The sequence below is a fragment of the Danio rerio genome, chromosome 9 (genome assembly GCF_049306965.1).
Source record: "Danio rerio strain Tuebingen ecotype United States chromosome 9, GRCz12tu, whole genome shotgun sequence".
Taxonomy (NCBI): Eukaryota; Metazoa; Chordata; class Actinopteri; order Cypriniformes; family Danionidae; genus Danio; species Danio rerio.
In genome coordinates, this window is record NC_133184.1 from 14,209,816 (window position 1) to 14,232,498 (window position 22,683).

Below are 22,683 nucleotides of genomic sequence, written 5' to 3' on the forward strand. Positions count from 1 at the left end.
GTTGAATCAGTTTTGGTATTGGTTCAGTTATAGCTTATTGTCACATTTTTTTTTTTAAATCACTGTGTCTTAAAGTGCAAATACAGTATTGTGAACATTCATTTCTTAATTTAGGACCTTCATCAACATCATGTAACTGAAGTACTACAGTACATTATCTTCCTAAAAAGAACTTAAAGCTACATATCTTTATTGGAGAACACAAATGCTACAGTTTATAAAGTACTCAGCAAAGTGACTTTTCAGTGGCTGTAACTCCTACTAAATACCAATTTAAGGCAATACACAATAAGGACTACAAAGAAATGTCTGTAACATTGGTAAATTTACTTTACGTTGGGTTAAGCTTGTTGTTTTATGCAACTGTATTCACATAAATTGTTTGAACTGTATTCACATAAAAAGTTACAGTTGTCATTTCAAATGTTACTATTACATTTTTTTAATCAGTTTAAAAGAAAATCCAACCATTTTCTCAATGTAGGATGTAATTATTACAAAACAGCAATTGCATAATGGTGCTTATGCCCTAATAGCTTTCCTATATCTTCCAATTGCTATGTTCAGTGTTTTCTCAAATGTTCAATGTTGTGTCACTGTTACATTTCTTGCTGTACGTTAAATAAAAACATAAAATTGTTCCTTAAAATCACCAAATATATTGATGTTCCTGAGTTATCTAACAACCGACAGTGCAAGTGTTTAAATGTGTGCTAAAACATTACATTTGTGCTGCTCTCCATTGTGTCCAGTGACTTTATCCAGGTGTTTTTTTTTACCCATTGACTATCTTAGTACTGAGCGCCCCTGGAAGGGTGTAGAAGAGCAGAACCAGAAACAAGGTCAAAATCAACAGCACCAGTCCGGCTATGATGTATTTCTTGTAGTTTCCCCAGATCAGGTGAAAGAAGCACTTGAAAGGATTCATAAACCAGGAGAAGGATGTGTCTGGACGACTAGAGAAAAAGACAAAGTATAATATTAGAAATGTTTCACATGTACAGCAAAGTGTATGTTTTATCGAGTTTACTTTGTCTAAAGTAGTAGTAAAGCACAATAGTACTCGTTCTATGTTCAGCAGCTCAGGTTGTGGAAGTATTTTTCCCTATCATTTTCTTTTTCTCACAGGGTTAAAGAAAAGCTTAAACAGGGAATTTGCGGGGTCTCATAAAATCTTAAATCTCAAAAGCAAAATGTTATTTAAAAATAAATAAATTAATTAATAAACAGATAAGCAAAATGTTAGGCCTCACAAAGTCTTGAAGGGCACCTATTTTGCCCCTTTTTTAAGATAAAAAGGGCACCTTTGGTGAAAAATCTCTGTGTTGGTCCTCTCCATTGGAAATAAAACTTGCCTGCAGGTCGCACAACAGAAGCGCTGTCGCACCATGCAGCACCATGCATTTTAGAATTCTAAACACAGGGTACACACATACCGGCACTTCAAGTCGGCGGCTGTCCGCAGCGCCCAGCCACAATTCGGGACACTTCATGTTTCTGCCGCGCCACAGAGCGCCATCTGAATAGTTTCATTTTAAATAACATGCGAATGTGCATGTCTGAGTGTGCTGTGTCGCAGTTTTGGGTGCCTCAGTCAAATTTAATTCAGTATGCGTGGTTATTAGTGTCGGTGTACAAGCTCGGCACTTTAAACTAGCACACAGTTGGCTGTAAAACTATGCAAAGACACAAATGATGTTGTACTCTCTGCTTGGTCTGTCCGAGTCGTACATGTACGGCTGAATGCTGATCCTCTCACTCAGGTTGCTTGCTTTTCTCTGTCTGCCTGTCTGTTGCAAACACAGAGCGGGCAAACTCTTGGCTCCACCCCCTTGTTACGTTGGGCGGGAAGTTGAAACTAATTTTCATGCGAAGCAACACACCCCTAAAACAGTGAGCTGTGTACACACCCCCAACATGACACTCATTAACACATTATAATAAAAAATCTGAACTGTGCTTTGAACTCAACCTTAACTGGCACACTCAGAAGAACCATAATATTAATAATAAATTATAAAACAGGGGTAAACGATGTGCCCTTTAAGATGAGTCTTTTGTCTCCAGAATGTATCAGTAAAGTTTAAGCTTCAAACACCCATCAGATTATTTATTATAGCTTTCAGAATATTGAAAGTTTCTGCTTTAAACACAATGTAGCTGTTTTTGTGGCCTGTGTTTTTTTTGCTAGTTCTCCTTGGCCAACGTTCTCGCATGCCTATCAGAGTGTGCCTCAGTCTCCGCCTCGGTTGCATTAGATAAACAGCACAGCGACAGACATGAAGAAAGCAGATCTCACGTAATGTTTGTGAGAAATACTACTCTAAGAACTTTCCCAATGAGTATTTGATGTATTTGTTGTGGAGTTAATTCAAGCCTTTTGATGAGTTGCTTTGCACACGTCCTGTCTTGCTGATATGATTATACATGTTACTATGGAGACATGTTAATAAGCTGCTGTCAATCAATTTAGTGTGCGGGAAAACTGCACTCCTATGTCACGTTGTGGTGGGCCTTAAAATAGGAGGGATTTGAGTCCATATTTTAATGTCAGGAAACTAAAAAAAGAAAAAAAGAGACTTATTGTGTTTCTATCACCCCAATATGACTGTGAACAGTTACAAATGTTTAATTCATAAGTCATATTGACTGTGAACAATATGACTCTGTCCAAACAGCTTACAAAAGATGATTTTCATCATAGGTGCCCTTTAAATCTACTGAAATGTTGTTTAGTAGTTCTCAAATCTTTTTTAACAAGTCTTGATTTTCCTGTAAATTTTTTTTCTTAATTTTATTATTGCAGACTAAAGTAATTGGCAGCTATGTATGGTTCTATTCTTGATGAGGGTTATATGGTTTGTGAATGAATATATTTGAGAATTTATAGACAAAATTATCATTGATATAACAAAAAAAAACTTAATTATTATTGTATTATTAAATGTGTTACATTTTAATCATTTTTGATAGGCCAAGTGCAAATCTTTTCTAACAGGGATATTCAAAAAAAAAAAAAAAAAAAACTTAGCATTTAGACTTGTATAAGTCTAAAATTTTATTCATAATGGTCTTAAAAATGTCTTAATTTAACTTAGTGAAACCTGCAGAAACTCTATTAAAGCATTTTAAGCCATAAATCAATCCAACCAGCTATGAGGATAATTACAACATTACATACTTCGAAGCAAAGGAATAAATGAAAAGAAAAAGGTTTAAGGTACTTAAAGGTTTAGTATGTCAAAATGACCACTAGTGGTGGAAGTGGGTACTGCACCAAATTTGTGCATTTTTTTGTGCAAATTTGTGCATTTTATTTTATCAAGACACTAAATGTGCTTTACATTATTTCACTGATTTAATTTAATGATTACATATATGATTATAATAATATTTTATATGTTTAATTATTATAATATTCAATTCTAAAATATACTTTAATGTGTGACCAGGGCTTTTATGCGTAAGCTGACAAGTTTTAAAAGCAAATGTTTATCAGCTATTGATAATGAATGATTTTTTACTTCCAGAACCCATCTGCTGGACTCTAAAGGTGAATAAAAACATCTGAAAAGAAGTATAAAGTGTATTAGTCTGATTACTTTGGTTTCTCCAGAGGCTCTGGCTCTTTGCGAGCGCGGCCCACTGGGTTTTTCTCAGCCTCCTCAGCAGTGACCAGGTGAAACTCAGCTTCTACCTTTCCCTACAGAAGAAAAAACAAAAACAGCTTGAATGCTTTTAACAGGTCACAAGTCACAAGCAAAGCATTATTTTAAAGTCTCAACACAATAACAACTAGTAGTCTTCGTGTTAAAAATAAAATTTCATCACCTTGGAATTATAAGGTTCTATCTGCGTTCTGAATGATTTTGAGATATTGAGCATCAAAATTTTTGCATTCGTTAGCAAACATTATGTGTGTAACATTTTTTTTTTAAATAAAAAGTCTTAAAATGTAAAAAACATCCCATAATGTAAATAAGTTGTCATTTAATAAGAATGTCAATAACTCAATTTTGACAAAAATGTCAGATAGAACCTTAGAATTAGGTGATGATTTGTCAAGAGTTAAATGATTAGTTTCCTCAAAAATTAGACCTTCACTCATTTTCTGAACACAAAATAAATAATTTTTTTAAAGTTTTCCTCTAAAGGCAATAATGGTCCGGAAAAAGTTCTGAAAAGTACCAATAAACATCCTCAAAACAGTCCACATGTCTTCAGTGGTTCAATCAGAATATCATGAAGCTACGATAATACTTTTGTGTGCAAATAAAACAAGAATAATGACTTTATTCAACAGTTAGTGACAGTATAAGGCGAGTGCTCAAAACTGTTGAAATAAAAAATCATCAATCATTTATAATATTCTAATTAAACCCCTGAAGTCATATAGTCTGCTTTAAAGATGTTTTTTGGTGATTCTCTGTACTTGAAATGACTCTCAGATTTTATCCAAATGACCTTCATTTGTGGTCATTTTGCCATTATTTGACAGAACAGTAGAATTACAGAATGTGGGAAATAGAGTGGGACAGGATCAAGAAAAGGTCAACAAATCGGAGCGATGTTGCATTATATGTAGTCGCTCTAACCCCTGGACAATTGCACTGACTAACCCTTTAAGTTTTGGGCCCCGCTTACACTAATACGTTTTCTTTTTTAAACGCACAAGTTTTGATACAGTTATGCCTTCCGTCCACATTACCCTGGAGTTTTTGAGTGCCAGAGCGAAACGGAGCATTTTGGAAATGCTGAAGAGGCCGTTCTCATTTTAAAAACCTGCTGCTCCGTCTCAGTGTGGATGGGGGAAACGGTGACATCTAAAAATGGAGGCATGGCTGCAAATGTTTGATTGGGGCTTTTTCCTCAATATTAAGTAGCCTACACACAGTTTAGTCTTGCATCCTCTCCTTGTAAGTTCAGACTTAGCAAGTTTGATATGGAAAACAAACTCCCAAGGGCACGTCGGGTAAATCTTCAAAGGAAAAAGGGTAACATTATAATGTCACTCACATAATCCTGGCTACATTGTTTCACTATCTTAACAATGAAATGAAAACATGATATAAGGAACTGTCAATTTTCATTTTGATAATACAACTTAACAGACACCAGAAATCTTGAGATGTCGTGTAGCTACATATTTATATGAGCGTCATCTTTGTAAGAGTTGAAATATTGCAAATATTTTGATATCTTTGACAATTCAAAACATGAGCTGAAAACAGAGACTGGTGACTCCACAACCCAGCAGGTGGGAATGCGGGAAAAACCAGTTCCTGCTGCATTTGCATCTGAGTCTGCTGAAACTCGGCTTCATCCACCCCATCTCACATATGGTCATTTCAATGTTTGAATGTTCTAGATTAACCAAACTGACTTTATCTATCATGTTTGATATCATTTGAAATGTCTCATTGCGATTGGTACAATGGTCTCATTCTCTCAGAAATAATCAAAACAATAAATATATAACTTCAGGCATCTTTTGAACCACTGTGAAGGGTGTGACTTTTCCACTAAGTGTGAATGCCTTTTGTTATACACACACCCCCTTCCTTGAGGGAATTCTTGGATTATTTAGGGTAAGGTTTGAGAAAGGCTCAGGGCGATTCTGCCTAACCAGATCAGCCCATAACATGGAGCCTGCTCCATGTTATGTATATTTCAAAGTCAGGATATGCATCTTTTCATTTTGGATATGTCTTTGATAATTTGATGTTTTGTATTGATCGTTTATGAATTGACTGATTGAATTGGCATAATACATTTACCTTACTAATAAATTATGTTTTGAATTATTCAAACCTCGTGTTATTATCACTGATAAATGTTGTTGTCCATAGCACTACAAGCCACTGTACAGGTTAGTAACTAACTAAAACATGTTAGATGGAGCAGCGTGGCACGCTATACAATGTTATTAGAGATCCGACTAACAAATTGGCATTAATTCAAGTATACTTAGACTGTAAAAGGCCAACTATTTAGAACAACAAAATATTGTTGAAACTACTTTAAATGTGGATATTTAGGCCTTCATCTACAAACTTATAATCCTGTGCGATTATTATTAACATACTTTGTCTTAATTAAGTAGATAACAGATCTATGGGGACCACATAAAAATCCCCTTAACATGAGTAATGTAGGGTTCTGCCTTTTTAGGAGAGTGGTTAATCGCCTCTGTTTAATGACCAAGACTGACAAGCTTGTATTAAGAGATTGTATACCCGGCCGGTGCAAGACTCGGAATGCTATAGGAATCTGAGTAAATGAGAATAAGGTATAATAACAAATCAAAAGAATATTCAATCATAATCTAAAATAATGTGAAAGGAAACAAAATAATCTTATCAATGTTTTATAATTGGAGTCAGATAAAACGAGGATAAATATATTAATAGTCTAAACCATCTCATACTAAAATTGGAGTCAGATATGAGTTAAGTTTAATATAAATCAACATTGTGCGCTGGAAAGGCCGAACATGCAGTGAACCTTCATCCACCAGTGGATACCGTCATTGGACCAACTGGCTGGACCCTACATCTTCACTATATGCATATTTAAAACAAAATGAAGTGTATAACATTACTGCCTCCTTTCATTTTCATTGAAAATACGAAACACCCTTTCTTTTGCTGAATATTGATTTGAATAATCAATAATGGCCATTATAAAAGTATAACATACATTAAGTTTATACAATATAGGGAACAAAGGCATGCAATCAGTCAAATGTGCAGAATCAATGTATGCGGTTACATTTATTAATATATTAACCTAACTTATCTTTGCACTCGGCCAAAACGTGTTAGCTAAGAACAAATAATAGATTCAAAAGACCAAAGTCAGGGAATATGTTGCTAGATAGAGATAACAAGATGGATTAAATATCACGTTTAACAAATATAGTGAGATTAGATCCATTGGTAGATTCTTGATGAACCATCCGACATGCACAGCTCTCACCTGGGGTTCTGTGCTCAAAGCACCCGCTGACTGCCTGGAGCTCAAACGTGCACAAACGCTGCAAGGCATGCCTTGTGTGTGTGTGTGTGTGTGTTTGTGTGTGTGTGGATACGTGATGTGCATTTTCAGTGGTGTAGTGTTGACGGAGAGCTGTTCAGAAACACTAGGTGAAACCCCAGTGTGAACGCAGATCGTTTTCATATTAAACCGTCATTTTAAAACTAAAATGTATTAGTGTAAACAGGCCCTTAATTGCTAATATGGTGGCAAACATGCAGCTATTGAGTTTCACACTGAATGTTTAATTCATATATGGAAAATACACACTGTTAGTTCTCCAGCTTTGATGAAGGGCCACCAGCCTTTGGAGCGTTTCTGCTGGAAGATGGAGATGTTCTCTGTGAGTTCTGTCAGCATTTCCATCTTACAAGCTTTAGCTGATTTAGCTCCACGGGGAAACCCATGCAGATCCAACTCCACTGAGCCTGAGTATAACACACAAAAATGACCTTGGTTACGTAAAAGATAAAGTACATCCCGGCGGTTGGGATGTTGATCAGTGGCGTAGCGGACGGGGGGGGGCCGGCGTGATTAGGAGGCCCCGCGTCTTCGCGATTTTCAATTATTGAAAATCCGGCAACCGCAATAATCAAACTCTTGGAAACAACTGTGGTCGGAACCAAAGTTCACAGGTCTGTGTTCTCTGAACACCTCTCAAGCGGTGAACTACTTCATTCTGATTGCTTGCCGCCAGTGTTGCCAACTTAGCGACTTTGTCACTAGATTTAGCGACTTTCAGACCCCCCTAGCGACAAATCTAGCAACTATTTTGTGTGTTATTTGAGATTTTGTTATTGTCATTTGTCCATACTGTACTGTCCCTACTACTCTGAACGAGCTGCGTGTGATGCCGCCGGCCCCTCCCCCTCCCCCGCCTCACAGCCCTGACAGGCGGCCCAGTCAGTACTCGTACAGCAGCCTCTCCCACCTGCAGCCCGAGGGCAGATCACTCCTCTGCGTACCGACGACAAATGATTTAGCACAGGCAGTGTGAAGGTATCTCCCTTGTACAGTCTAACCTATCTGCTTCTCCTTTATTTTAACAATTTAATTGGACCGTTTATTCTTTTCTTGTTCACAATCACAGATATTTTTGAAGTTTCTGAACTTGTCTGAGTTTATTACATATGAGAGATTACTGCACATTCACTACACATCTATAATGACATACTGTATTCAAACAGCAATACATTTAGTTAAATAAACATGCTTATATAAAGTGTAATGCAATTATAAATACCCCTTTAGTAACCATAGGCGGTTAAACAAACAGAAACGGTAGAACGTGATGATGTCAGTGATATGCAAATTGACGTATGACGTATTCCCCCCACCCTCCCCCACCCCCAACCCCCCCCCCCCCCCCCCCACTTCTTCAGGGGGCCCAGTCAGCAATCCCTGCAGGGGGGCCTCCGCATTTTGCGCTTACCCACTGATGTTGATGGGATTTATTCAGTGAAAACAACCACCTGGATGCACTTTATCCCGTTTTTTACATGGCTCCTTGCCACAAAACGCTTAAGTTACACAAAACATTGTTCTGAGCAATAATAGTTTATTAATTCTTTAATTAAACGCAAAGCTGATAGAAACAAAAACAGTGGAATGAAGCATACACCAATCTACATGTTATTCGGTCAGAAGACGGCGCCTAACTGTCAAAACCAGTGGCGAAGAAAGAAAAGCATATGGATATGAACTTATCCACTGAAGGACAAGATGATTTAAAGTACCCGGATGAGTCTGTGTCATTAGATTAAATGTTTGTTATCTGGAAACAACATTCCTTAGAATGTCGCGACTGACCAATCAAAATATAGTACTCCAGACAGCCTTGTAATAAGTATTAATATACATTTTTTACAAGTTTATAAGAAATTAATCTGTGAATCCGTTAATGACAAAGTAGAGGAACTGTAAGCTAGAAGGGAGGATGCAATACATATAAATAGATTTAAATGTTAGAATGTAAAGCAAGAACGATTTCTCACCCAGAAAGTCATCGGAGGAAAGCCGCTCAAAGTCCCACACCTGCATAACAAGAACTGCAGGCATCTTCTGTTCAGTTTTGTCCAGAGAGTAGATGCTTTCTCGCTTTTGTACCACTACCACTTTTTCAGCCGGTAGGTAGCTGAAGGGGAACACAAAGCGCCAGTTGAAGTTGCCCTCTCCAGTCAGAGAATTGTAATGGACATCAGTTTCCTGGCCGTCATCTTCAAGACCCTTTAACCACCTGAAGAATGAGGAGAAATGCATTGGTAATTACTGTTTTTTCTGATGTTGCAGACAAAATTGATCTAAAAGGTTATATACTATTATAAAAAATTCTTTTAAAATTGCATATATAGTTTTATCATTATTATGTTTTTAGAAAAAACATTTATTAAGCTCTGGCATTTATTTGAAATCATGTGAAATTTTATAAAATGCCTGCTTTCCCTTTGAATGCATTTTAAAATGTACTACATTATCATTAGTATCATGTGATGCTTCAGAAATTATTATAATATATATTAAAATCTAATATTACAATTCAACAGAAATTGTCAGAAAAACAATGACAAAACCAACTAAGTATATTTTTTTGAGTACAGTACAATGTACACTCACTGGCCACTTTATTAGGTACACCTGTCCAACTCAATGCATTTAGGCATGTAGACATGGTCAAGATGATCTGCTGAAGTTCAAACCGAGCATCAGAATGGGGAAGAAAGGTGATTTAGGTGACTTTGACTGATGTAAGTATTTCAGAAACTGCTGATCTATTGTGATTTTCCAGTACAACCATCTCTAGGGTTTACAGGGAATGGTCCGAAAAAGGGAAAATATCCAGTGAGCAGCAGTTTTGTGGGCACAAATGCCTCGTTGATGCCAGAGGTCAGAGGAGAATGGCCAGATTTGTTCGAGCTGATAAAAAGACAACAGTAACTCAAATAGCCACTTCTCTGAATGCACAACATGTCAAACTTTGAGATAGATGGGCTACAGCAGCAGAAGACCACACCGGCTGCCACTCCTGTCAGCTAAGTACTGGAAACTGAGAAAACAATTCACACAGGCTTAACAAAGTTGGACAATAGAAGATTGGAAAAAAAAGTTTGGATTTCTGCTGCGACATTCAGATGGTAGGAATTTGTCAGAATTTGGCATCAACAACATGAAAGCAGGGATCTATCCTGCCTTGTATCAATGGTTTAGGCTGTTGTAGTGGTGTAATGGTGTGGGGGATATTTTCTTGCCACACTTTGGGCTCATTTGTACCAATTGAGCATCGTGTCAACGCCACAGCCTACCCGAGTATTGTTGTTGATCATGTCCATCCCTTTATGACCATGATGTACACATGGTCTGATGGCTACTGGAGGCAGGATTACACGCCATGTTATAAAGCGCGAATCATCTCAGACTGGTTTCTTGAAGATAACAATGAGTTTGCTTATATTACTCAAATGGCCTCCACAGTGACCAAATCTCAATCCAATAGAGAACTTTTGGGATGTGGTGGAACAGGAGATTTGGATCATGGATGTGCAGCCGACAAATCTGCAGTAACTGCATGATGCTATCATGTCAACATGGACCAAAATCTCGGGGGAATATTTCCAGTACCTTGTTGAATCTATGCCACTAAGGATTAAGACAGTTCTGAAGGAAAAACAGGGTCCAAACCGCTACTAGTAAGGTGTACCTAATAAAGTGGTCGATGAGTGTATATAAAACAAGAGAGTGTGTGTTTATTCTGGAAAGCCTATTCTAGAAGGAAGTAAAAAAAACAAGATTAAAGATTTCTTAATAACTAAATAAGTGTCATGTAAACCTAGACAGAATGGAGACTGTAATGTGTGTGTGTGTGTGTGTGTGTGTGTGTGTGTGTGTGTGTGTGTGTGTGTGTGTGTGTGTGTGTGTGTGTGTGTGTGTGTGTGTGTGTGTGTGTGTATGTTACCCTTTAACATAAATGTCGCTTGACTGCTGTCCTGTAATGAAGTTGGTGTCCTCCAGTATTACATCTTCAGTGTTCCAGATAATGATTCTCAGTTCATACCTTAAAAAATAAATCAAATATGAGACAGGACAAACAAGTATTAAAGGGGATCCATTATTATAAGATTTACACATTTTACAAGAACTAAAATTAGTCTCTGATGTCCCTAGAGTGTGTATGTGAAATTTCAGCTCACAATATCCCACAAATAATGTTTTATAACTCTTTGAATCTGACCCTTTTAAGCTTTGATCCTTTTTGAGCCATTTTGGTGACTGTCAGTTTAAATTCAAATGAGATTGTTTTCTTTTTTTAAAAGAGGATGGAGCTACAGATAGTGACAGATTCAAAAACAAGACTAATGTCTTATGCTAATCAGGGAGAGAAAAAATGAATACAATTTTACCATTAGAAGCTGGTTATTTTCACAGACTGTTGCCACACAACTGTGTTTAAACTGTTTATAAAAGTGATTTTTGCATCATAGGTCCCCTTTAAATGTAACTGCACAACCCAGAAAGATGGTTTAGTGTTTCTTCATTGTACCCTTTAGGTTTGCGAGGGGAAATGTCCACAGGTGGGCCAGGGTGAGGCATGTCCAGTGGAAAAATATCCACCCACATCTGCAAATGGCCCTGGAGAACATACAAATCAATAATTAAGAAAGTTCACACCAACAATCAAACAACAAAGATGTTAAATGTATTGCATAAAGGTTGCATAAGTCACTAATCAACATGTTACCTGGTCTATTCCTGGTTTGTCCTTGAGGTAAAGTGCGCGAGTTTCAATATGCTCTGGGACAAGTTTACAGCCTCCGTTGGGCATCTCAGACCACCTGTGAAGCACCTTGAGAGCCAAGTGTTCATACGACTCCACCATTTGGTCTGTGAAGGGCAGTGAACACTTATTGCGCATTGCTCATTGGGTTAAAGTGAGACTATAAAGCCAAAAACATGCAAACATTTTTGTACTTCCTAAATACACTCTTAAGTATGTCCTTTGTCACAATTAATCAATTTGTCTGTAGATTCCAATTACTATATTTTTTTAAAGGTCATTTTCTCAGAGTTTTTTCTCTTACACAGAGCCATAAATCTCCGTATCAGCATCACTTACATCAGTGTTTCCCAACCTGGTTGCTGAAGACACAACAAAAATACTCAATATATCAAAAGAAACTGTATGTGCTGTTGGTGTGCCTCCGGGAAAAGGGTTGGGAAATGTAGACTCACATAAACCAAACTTGAGTTTTATTCATATTGGTTTTATGAGGGTAGATGTTCATAAATAATATACCTAAATACATATATTTAATTTAAAACATAACATTTTTGCTGTTTGCAAAATTTTCTGAATTATAGCGTGATAAAAGGAAATTCCTAAAATACACTCACAAAATAAAAATCTCACTCCAATGAATCAAACTATAAAACAACAATTTTAAAAGTATAATTCAGTGTGTATTTAATCAAACGGAGAAGTTTGGTGATAACTATTTTTTACCCTACTCATCTCCAGTGTCTTGCCTTAACTTTCCTTAACTTGCCTTAACTACCCTTCACTTTCCACAAACCTATGTGAGGTTCTTTCTTCTTTTAAACACAAAGAGTATTGAAAACCTGTAATATTCACCTCTTTAGTATTTGTTGTTGCTACTATGGAAGCCAGTGGTTACCAGTTTTCAGCTTTCTACAAAATATCTTCTTTGTGTTCAAGAAACTCATAAAGGTTTGGAACCACTTTGAGGTTAAGTAAATCAGAAAATTACCATTTTTGGGTGAACTATCCCTTTAACAATGTTTAACAATGCAACAATGCCAAGCTGAAAGCTAAAAGAATGACCTACCTTCATCTGGAAATACCGTTTTCCCCATAAAGACTTTGTTTCCGATGGTAATACGGCCTGGAGAAAACTGAGGGTTGTCCAGTCTGTTTTCTTTACACAGTTTAATCAGCAGGTCTACTGGCTTCATGCAGTCCCTCCATGCATTATAACCCTCACTAGATGACATGAGACAGATCAAGAGTAAGCATCGAACTCAATTGAGAAGACCATAAATGTTACAATATAAATACTCACATGGCATATTCAGTAGGAAGGCTGCAGGTTGCTCGATGTCTGCTGTAAAACCGGTTCTCCAAATCGATCTGTGTTTCTCCAATCAAATCATCACCACCAACCAGGTCATAGTCATAGATTAGGATTGTTAGTAGGGATTCTTTGGGAAAAGTGGCTTGAAATTCAAAAGATCTGATCAGGGGAGAAATACGGAGGTCATGAATGAACCTTAATAAAATGAGCAGTTAGAAGAAATAAATTCTCAATCAATCTGCTTGTTCACCTTCCAAACACTGGGTTGAGCTGCTTTGGGATGTAATTGTCTCTGTCTTTGATCTCAGTTTTCCCAAGTTTCAGCACTATGTAAGGGTCTGCTTTGCCATCTGGGTCTGCAGGGTGCAGGTTGAAGGCCTTAAAATGCATAAGAGACTGTGAAAACACCTGTTGCAAATCCTGTTTAAGACCAGCAAAGCCGGTCACCAAGATTTGCTAAAGTACATAAATTCCGTGTGTATGTCATCAAAAATCATAAAACTTTAAAAAAAAAACTAAATTACTTTAACTAAACTCAATTCAGATTTAGATAGAATATAGTATTCAAGATACATTTACTGAAACCTTAGAAATCAATAGAATTATTTTCTAATTATAATTATAAATGTCTTATAGTCACTTTTGATTAATTCATCCTTGTTGATTAAAACTACTTCTTTCTCCAAACTTTTCAATAACTTCATACTTGGGTCTATGACCAAAAATGCAGGGTCAGTTACAAAGCAAAATATGTAAGACGTGAGTTAATAACATTGATGCTGTTAGAAAAAAGGAATCAATTTTTTATTATTTTTGTCTCTTTTTCTTTGAATCAAACAATTAAATTTATTAGTCATGTAAGGGTCATATATTAACTGAACTTCTACTGTTGTGTGTGAGATGCTGTGCATACTAATTAGCATTTTTGCTGAAGTAGATAAAACAGTGGGTTGTTCTGTAGATTATATAGAGAAAAAATAGATTAAAGAGGGTTATAATTTTGTACCTAAAATGGCTTCTAAAAAATAAAACACTGCTCTTATTCTAGCAGAGACAAAACAAATAAGACTTTTTCTAGAAGACAAAAATATTATCAGACATACTGTGAAAATTTCATTGCTCTGTTAAACATAATTTGGAAAATATTTAAAAAAGAAGAAAATTCAAAGGGGGCTAATAATTCTGACTTTAACTGTAGATGACAAGTACTTACTGCAACTATGTAGACACGGATAAGGACATTCACAGCAGTGTTTGGAGGAATTCCCTGATTGATTTTAAACTGCCCTGAATCCACATAGCCTTCTTCCGCCTCACCGTCTGCTTCTGGCAGCTTGTAAAGACAGAACCTGCCCTGATGGATCAATCAGAGATAGAAATTCTGCCATCCAAATATCGAAAAACATACATGTATCTCATGGGAGTACATACACAAACAGTTTACCTTGAACTTCCCAACAAATCTCTCATATGCAGAGCCGTCCTCTTCATTGGCCTTTCCTCGAAAGAGTTCAAAGGTTTTTACCCAGTCATCAAATGGCCCAAATTCAGCCTCCAGCTCTTTGTCGTACACCTAGAGTAATTAAACAAAAAGGTGAGTCTGCACATCTGCTTAATGGATAAATCGGCACTTAAGGTATAGACAATATTTTGAATGCAAATCATTGTCAAAAATAAAATGGCAGATTTTTACCTGTAATGTTGCAAGCCTGGGCTGTTCAATCACACTCTTGTAGTTCACCTCTTTTTTCTTATCCCTCATACCTGATGCTAAATATACAGCAGAAAATAACTTGCACACAATCTAACAGACTCTAAAAGTAAACATGGTTCTTAAAAGATTACAAGTAAATTAAAAAGATGAAAAGAAACATGCTTTTATCACTTCCAAGCAAAGAGCAATTTGAAGTGCTTTAACAAACACAAACCAATCAACTTATAACTTACCAGTGTACAACAATATAATAATGAATTCCTTTTTTAATATTTGAACCCCTACCAGACAAACTTAATACATTCACACCATGTAACTTTTAGTAAGCTTTTTAATACTGTTCAAAAGATTGGGGTCTTTAAGTTTTTTAATGCTAATTAAAAGATTTTTTTAATGAAATGATTGCATTTTTTTAGCAAGACATATTAAAATGTATTAAAAGTGACAAAGATAAAGGATTAATTCCCAATAAAATCAAATGACATTACAAAAAAACTTCATCGAACACTGTACAAACTTACAAACAAACATTATAAACCCACATTTTCACATTTTTAAAGGAAACACAGCACAAAACTGTCATGATGGCTTCGAAATGAGACTTTATGCATGCTTATGACAACTGTCATTAAGTTTCATTTGTTTAGCTGTCATTTTAAATGCAAAGATGACATTATAAAGGTGTCATGACAGTCTTAAGAAACGATCGTTTTAAAATGTATTAATTCAGTAATTTCATAATTTAACATTTGCTAATCCCACATTGGTCAGATTTAGGATTAACAACATTATGTGTCCAAAGAGGGAGGTCAGCCGACTACCTGAATATACAATACTAAAGATGAGCAGGATATTCTATCAAATGGTTTTTCTCTTCCCTGATGGCATGAGCATATTACAAGATAACAATGCCAGAATTCATCATGCTCAATCTTTAAAAGAGTGGTTTAGGGTACATGAAGCACTGTAGTCCTATTGAGAATCTTTGCATGCTGTAATCAAAGCTAAACCCAGTCCAACAACATATTTAAGTGTGTGTGTTTTTTTTTTTTTTTTTTTTTTTTTGTTAGGACAGGCTGTAAATTTACCATTAAAGCATATAAGGGAAATAAAGTACTATTTTAGATAATTACCTCAAACAGAATCATCAAATTGTTGTTTAAATGAACTATTATTCAATGACTTTTTGACATGTTATTTGATATTCGTACTGAGTTAGAAATTGTATCAAAACCATATAAAGTAGCATTGCAACCACCAACCGATCCCAAACTTTTGAACAATAGCTGTACAAAACCCAAACATAGAGGTGCATATAGGGTCACCATTGGATTGCAAAATGTTGTGTCATGCTTTAAATATGAGTACTTTAATTCCATTTGCATAACAGTTTACTTCTAATTCACAGCTGGTTAAAAATCATATCAATTGTGTGCTATTTGAAATGTTTTATTAGTTATGTCTCATTATCCATCCCAATATCTCTTTTACACCTTTTAAATTTTGATACATTAATTTGTTTGACATCTAGATGATTTAAGGTGATTGGTGTGATTCTTATTGAAAAGTCTAACTTACTTTGGTTTAAGTTCTCAATAGTAGTGTAAATAAACACCTTTTTTCCAGTGATGCACCGATACCATTTTTTGAAAGCGATCCAATCGATCCAATCCCGATACCAAAAATACAGATCTGATCCGATACTGTGCCATTTTGTTTTAACATAATAGAATTTCAATATTTCTGCTAATCATAAACACAAATAATATATATTTTCTTTATTAAAATAAACAGACATTTAGGCCTGCTGTATATGGCAATCAACACAATCTCACTAAAAACGTGATGCCAGCAAGCCGATACCCGATCCAGCAAAAATATGTGGTATCGAACCGCTATCCGATCCAAGTATCGGATTGGTGCATCCCTATTTTTTACCCTGTCAAAAACACCTCAGTCCACAATAAGCGCATTCGATACATATTCCTTTAAATGCTAAATAGCCGCGGCTCCTCATTCAATCTCTGAGATTGCAGTCTCAGGAATACTAATCCATTCTTGATGAACATCTAAAATGGACCAGCACACACACAGCACCAAACCAAGCCTCAAGCTACTGCTACATTTTGTCTGAATGACTAACATGGAGTATTTAAAGCCATTTCCACATTTTGATGGCAAAATGTGAAATAGAGCCAGGCCATCTACCCTCACTGAACATGATATTGAAATCATTGCTTGACACTGCAGCCTGCCATTATCAATGTAAAATGTATTCAAACAAACATCAATACATATGAAAAATGTTATGCATAGACAAGCATGTTTTACCTGGATATTCCCCTCATATATAAAACTAATAAATTTTGCTGTTGCTTCTTCTGAAGCTGTGATTTTGAGTAAGGTCATCTGTGAGCCTCTATTGTTGCATTCAGCATGCCAGGATTGAAGAACAATTAAAGGTAACATCACTAGTATCTTTGCCACTTTGAGGAGGGCTGAGTACATAGTTTGCTTGAAGGCAGACACATGAGAATAGAGAATAAACTGGCACGGAATTCAAACAAGGTCAATTATGGCACATACCTGTAAATACACTCAAATAGTTTACAAAAACAATCTGCATGTTTTCATTTTAACATGTCTGAGCTGGTAGACACAGCAAAAACTAAACTACACTAAACAAGTCCACTAAAATAACTCTGATGTCACCATTAATATATCAGAACCTCTAGTTTTTCATGATTGTTTTTGTAATTTTTTGCAATTAAAATGAATGATTTTGTGGTGGTAATTCCCATAAATTTCCAGACAATTTTACAATTAAAAATATATAAATATATGTACTACTATGTTAGGTGTGCAATCTGGCACAATGACAAATCATAAAAATAAAGCTTCTTTATTTTGATCTCTTATCAAGACAAGATCTAAAACAGATCTAAAACGGTAGGGATTAAGCCAAAGGAAGGTTGTTGTCACCGACTCGGTCCCAGTCATTCCCCTCGCTGGCCAGCAGAGGTCATCATCACCTGACTTTTGACATTACATCATCTATTGACTGATTAGCACTCACACCTGCATCACATCTCCTAATCACCTGGCTCACGCTTATAAGCAGCACACACACACAGTCTTATCGCGAAGTCTTGTTCTGCCCCGGCTAACACTACTGAGCGTTTCTCATCCTTGCCTGCGTTCCTGTTGCTTACCTAGCTTTGATTATCGACCTTGTCCTGCCTGCTGCCTGCCTTATACCTGTGCCTGAATCCCGACTCTGATCCTCGCCACCTGCCTTGAACTTTAGCCTGCACACCGACTTTGAGATTAGCCGCCTGCCTCTGACCCATGCCTGCATACTCATCCTGTGTTTACCTGCCGCCAGCCCTTCGACCTTATACTACTGTGTTTGATGTGAGTTTGCACACGCATTACATCTGTGTGCTTATTGTCATTAAACTGTGTTTCATAAATATACTGCAAACGAATCCCTCTGTGTCAGCCACTTCGTTACAGTTGTATAACTCTTATTTTTATCCACGATCTTACTTTTAATGTAAGATTTTCAATAATCTGATTTTACTACCCGTAGCATCTGACATGTACCTCGCTCAGGACATGTTACGGCTTCCCCTACTGTAATGCACCAAAAACATGGATTGGTGTAAAACTCGTCAATGGCAGAGAAGCGTTTTCTCTTGTTAATTGCAGGAAAACAGTTAAGTGAAAACATTTATCGATTTGATGCACATTATAATACTAGCCATACATGTAAAGCACAAATAATATCCTTCAATTCGGTCACGTCCAGCTGCCGTCATCCTTGAATCAATTTCCATCATTGTAAGCTGCTTACTTTTCTATCTGTTCCATTGCTCCAGTTGTTAGATGTTTCCCACTTTCCTTTGCAGTTTGAAGCATTGCAAAAGCACAAAACGATCAATTTGTGCCACAGGATGTATAATTGGACCTTTGCATTGACTTCACATGTAGTTCACTCATGCTTCATCTGCGTCTGCTTACTGCACAGGCTGCAAAACAATTCCACCCCCCCTTTATGTAATGTAATGATTGTGAGGGTGCCAGTGAGACGTCATTTTTCGAGACACACTCAAATACATCACGTGCACTGCGTATGCAACGTCTGTAAGTCATTGCAAACTGAAATTAAAATAATTTTATTATATGGCTTAGAATTATGTTTTATGAGATTATTTACATTTTTTACAATTATTTTGCATTTAATTAAGAATTTTGTAGGATCGCAAAAATTTTTGACTTTTTGTTGATTTTACGTTGATTCAGCGATCGCGGAAATGCAAAAAACAAGAGGGTCTGACATATAATCCTTGTATCAAAGCTCAGTTGAACTAAGATAGAATGCAGTAACCACATGTTTTGCATCTAGACTTCTGAATAAGCCTTCAAAATAAACTTGTGATCAATCATGAATATGCAAATAATTTTGTGGTAAAAGTCAAGAACGTGTTTTGCACATCGGCAATTAATGCCAATGCCTTTATATTGCATCCTCAACCACGTCTTTATTTCACACCTCTCCTCTCTTAACATCTCTGCTTCTCTTTCTTGAACTTCCTTTTTTTCTGATGGCAGCTACTATTCCTATTTACTATTACTTTTTATTACTTCTGTACATAATCTGATTGCTTGAGATGCACTTCAACCTAAATATTTTACTACATGTATGCTTATTGATTATTACAATGCAATATATTGTAACTCTAAACTAGATTATATTTGAATTCAATTAAGTTATGATTCATTTTTATTGTTGATTTGCCTCTTACTCCAACTCAACCGTATGACATGAATTCAATTTCGCATCATCTCTGTTATGTAAATGAATAAGACTTGTGAACAGTGACCAAACACTCTGCAATCCTGTTGACCAAAGCAAAAGAAGAAGGCCATGCAGTCATGCAGTTTCCCAGTCATTCTTACCCAGATTGATCAATCCTTCGGAAATAATGTTCTCCAGAGGAGTAACTGAAATACATCATAACGTGGGCATGTTTGACTAAAGCTGGAGCGAGACGTTGCAGAGGACATAAATACAGGTATCACTTACTATTTTCAAAGAGCAGTGGAAAAGGATTGTCTTCTTTTTGCTTTGCCTAAGACAGAAGTTGTGATACAAATCAGTATCGGTAAGCAAAACGACCTCCCTGGCTAACAAATGAAATGCTTTTACTAGTTACCTGTTTGATTTTCTCCATCGATGCATAGTACTTCGACCACCAATCGATGACATTATCTGCAGACTCATCAACCGTGGTGCGTTTCTTCCTTTTTGTAGATCTTCGTTTGCTCTTTTTTGACACCTGGCATTGATAGACAGTTTTTATAGTCAACAATTTCTAAGCTGAGAAAATATTAGAGACTATTTATTCTATGCTAATGAAGGACAAACTGGGACATTCCAACCACAGGATGGGTTCTCCTGGCGTAGCAGTGTTCCTCACAGCTCCAATGCACATCTCTACCATTTGTCTTGCAGAAACTATGTGCTTTTCACCATACACAATTAATCTGCTCGTGATCTTTTTTCATGTAACTTTTTCATGTTTGGTGTTCAGTTCATGATTTCAGTGTTGTAGTGATGAAATCAACAGAAACACTGATGTTTTTCAATATACAATCTGTTTACTATTGTTGAGTCATGGCCTGAGGAGGATATTGTATGTTAATGTACCTCTCCCCCACTTTATCTCCTCAACTCTGCTTTCATGTTCAGCTGATTTTGGAGCTTGGTTTTCACTCATGTTTGACAATTCTTTGCTCAGGGTATATGAAGGAAAGATAAATGTTGATCGGTGCTTTTAATCTGCTTCTCCCGCACAGAGGTGCATCCTCTACCTTTGTTGATAATAACATATCAGAGAATAAACCAATCAGAGTCTCATCTCCTATTCCCTTTAAGAGTCAGTTGCGTCGCTCCATGGCACATTTGCCATTTACATGGCTTAAAGTAAGTGTAAGTGGAAAAACTGAGCACTTCACTAGCAAGAAAACTGTTAAACAGAGCTTCTACAGCACGAGAATGAGAGATAAGCCTCCTCATTATCTACTTTCACTTTCGCTCTCGTGGATAGGGGACATCAATTAGCCTATAAATAATTAATTTTGTTTGTTAAGCGCAAAGATCTGTTTCAAAACTATTTCTGAATATTGAATTTCCAGCAAACGAATAAATGAACAATAATAACAAAGTGTGGTCAAAAACCTGAGTTATATCCTAATACACATGCTATGCCCCATATGGTCTGAAATCTGACAGGTGTACAAATCAAAGCTTGTTTTTAATAAAACAAATATAAATATGCATATAATAAATAATACTGTTTAACATAACAATAATTATGATAACATTAAACAAAAGCAAATCATCATGATTAAACTGAAAAAGTCCCCCGAAATGAAGACGGCATAATTTTTTATATTTATGTAGGCTAGAAAATAATATGTTTTGTAATATTTTAATCCTTTATGTTTATATCATATACATTATATATATATATATATATATATATATATATATATATATATATATATATATATATTATATATATATTATATCCTATATATATCCTTAATATTTTGATTCTTTTACATATGTAAAGATATTATCGTATTGCTCTACATCTTGTGTGTATTAAGCAATGTGTAAGCAAGGCGCACAACTAACGCGCTCTGCGCTGGACAATAGGCCAGCTTTGTTCTGGTGTATTGAAAAATCTATTATAGTTTCTCAAAATAGCAACGTGCCAGCAATGCGCCTCAACACGCCTTCCTTTTTAGACCAGAACGCCTATAGGCGCACATATGAGCGCAAATGCATTTGCTATTTTAACAGCATGGCGCAAAACGTCAAATCAACTCTTGTGTCGAGCTGAAACTAGCAAACAACAATTGCATCGCGCCTTGTGCCACATTGCGCCGGGTGTATGATAAGGCCTATTATGTTAGTTTCACTCTACTGCCTGTATATACAAATGTAACTCAAAAAAAAGTAACTTTACCTGCTATAAGACGTTGAGATTCTTTCACTTTATCAATGATGATAACAACTTTAATAGAGTCAGATTAATTACAATGGAGTCAGATAAACAGTTGATTTAAACATGCCATTGTGCTTTCTGTTTTCGATAATTGGTTCAGAATAGCAGTGTAAGCTTCAAGCCTTACAATTTAAAGTGCATAAAAAGAAAAACAACGAGTATTGTTGAATGCACATTGGTTTAAGGACAACTTTGATGGAAGGCTTTGAATCACCAGTGTTTACGTGCTTCTATGTGGTTGGTAAAATGTACCTCAGCTTTAAAAACTGATAATAAGTCTATATATTATATTCTATATTCTAAGTCTATATAGTATATATATTCTAATAATGTCTTTCACAGCCGAAGCATGTGTGTGGGAAATATGTAATCCTATTTACTATAGTCTATTTAGAGACAACATATTCTATATTCATTTCCCATTAAATATTGCTTAGTTCATTTTTACCCATATTATATGTGCAGTTTGTGCACATATATGTTAAAAAAAAGTAGTTTGTACTGAAAGCAAACCTTTGTGTCCTGGAATTCAGGCTCTTGGCTTTTGGGGGCAATGATCTCCTCATGTTCTATTTCAATGGCGATCTCTTCATCTGGAGGTGGAATAACACTCTGCTGCAGAGAGAGCTGAGCCACTGTAGGCAAAAAAAAAATAGCAAACAAACAAATAATGAATTTTATGACCTTGATGAATTTCATCATATATGCAATTATTCCATTATATATATATATATATATATATATATATATATCCCTGACCAAGACCACAGGT

The 22,683-nt window shown here is 36.1% G+C and overlaps 1 protein-coding gene across 4 annotated transcripts in view; it reads right to left on the reverse strand.

Annotated features, from left to right (window-relative positions):
* Nucleotides 1–176: 176 nt before the first annotated feature.
* The window catches only part of fer1l6 (fer-1 like family member 6), a 40,410-nt gene continuing 17,903 nt past the window's right edge, over nt 177–22,683 (reverse strand). For 2 of the 4 annotated variants that reach the window (XM_068223565.2, XM_068223564.2), the window contains 17 exons: nt 22,425–22,546; nt 20,052–20,174; nt 19,922–19,967; nt 19,795–19,839; nt 14,812–14,888; nt 14,563–14,691; nt 14,332–14,472; nt 13,369–13,496; nt 13,107–13,277; nt 12,873–13,027; nt 11,768–11,910; nt 11,570–11,658; nt 10,985–11,083; nt 9,030–9,271; nt 7,306–7,463; nt 3,603–3,703; nt 177–956 (listed from right to left, as the gene is read on the reverse strand). In XM_068223565.2, the coding sequence (XP_068079666.2) occupies nt 776–956; nt 3,603–3,703; nt 7,306–7,463; nt 9,030–9,271; nt 10,985–11,083; nt 11,570–11,658; nt 11,768–11,910; nt 12,873–13,027; nt 13,107–13,277; nt 13,369–13,496; nt 14,332–14,472; nt 14,563–14,691; nt 14,812–14,888; nt 19,795–19,839; nt 19,922–19,967; nt 20,052–20,174; nt 22,425–22,546 (2,150 nt within the window). In that variant the 3' untranslated portion in view covers nt 177–775. The remainder of the gene's footprint in view (nt 957–3,602; nt 3,704–7,305; nt 7,464–9,029; nt 9,272–10,984; nt 11,084–11,569; nt 11,659–11,767; nt 11,911–12,872; nt 13,028–13,106; nt 13,278–13,368; nt 13,497–14,331; nt 14,473–14,562; nt 14,692–14,811; nt 14,889–19,794; nt 19,840–19,921; nt 19,968–20,051; nt 20,175–22,424; nt 22,547–22,683) is intronic. The other 2 variants (XM_073912542.1, XM_068223566.2) reach the window with 1 other exon arrangement.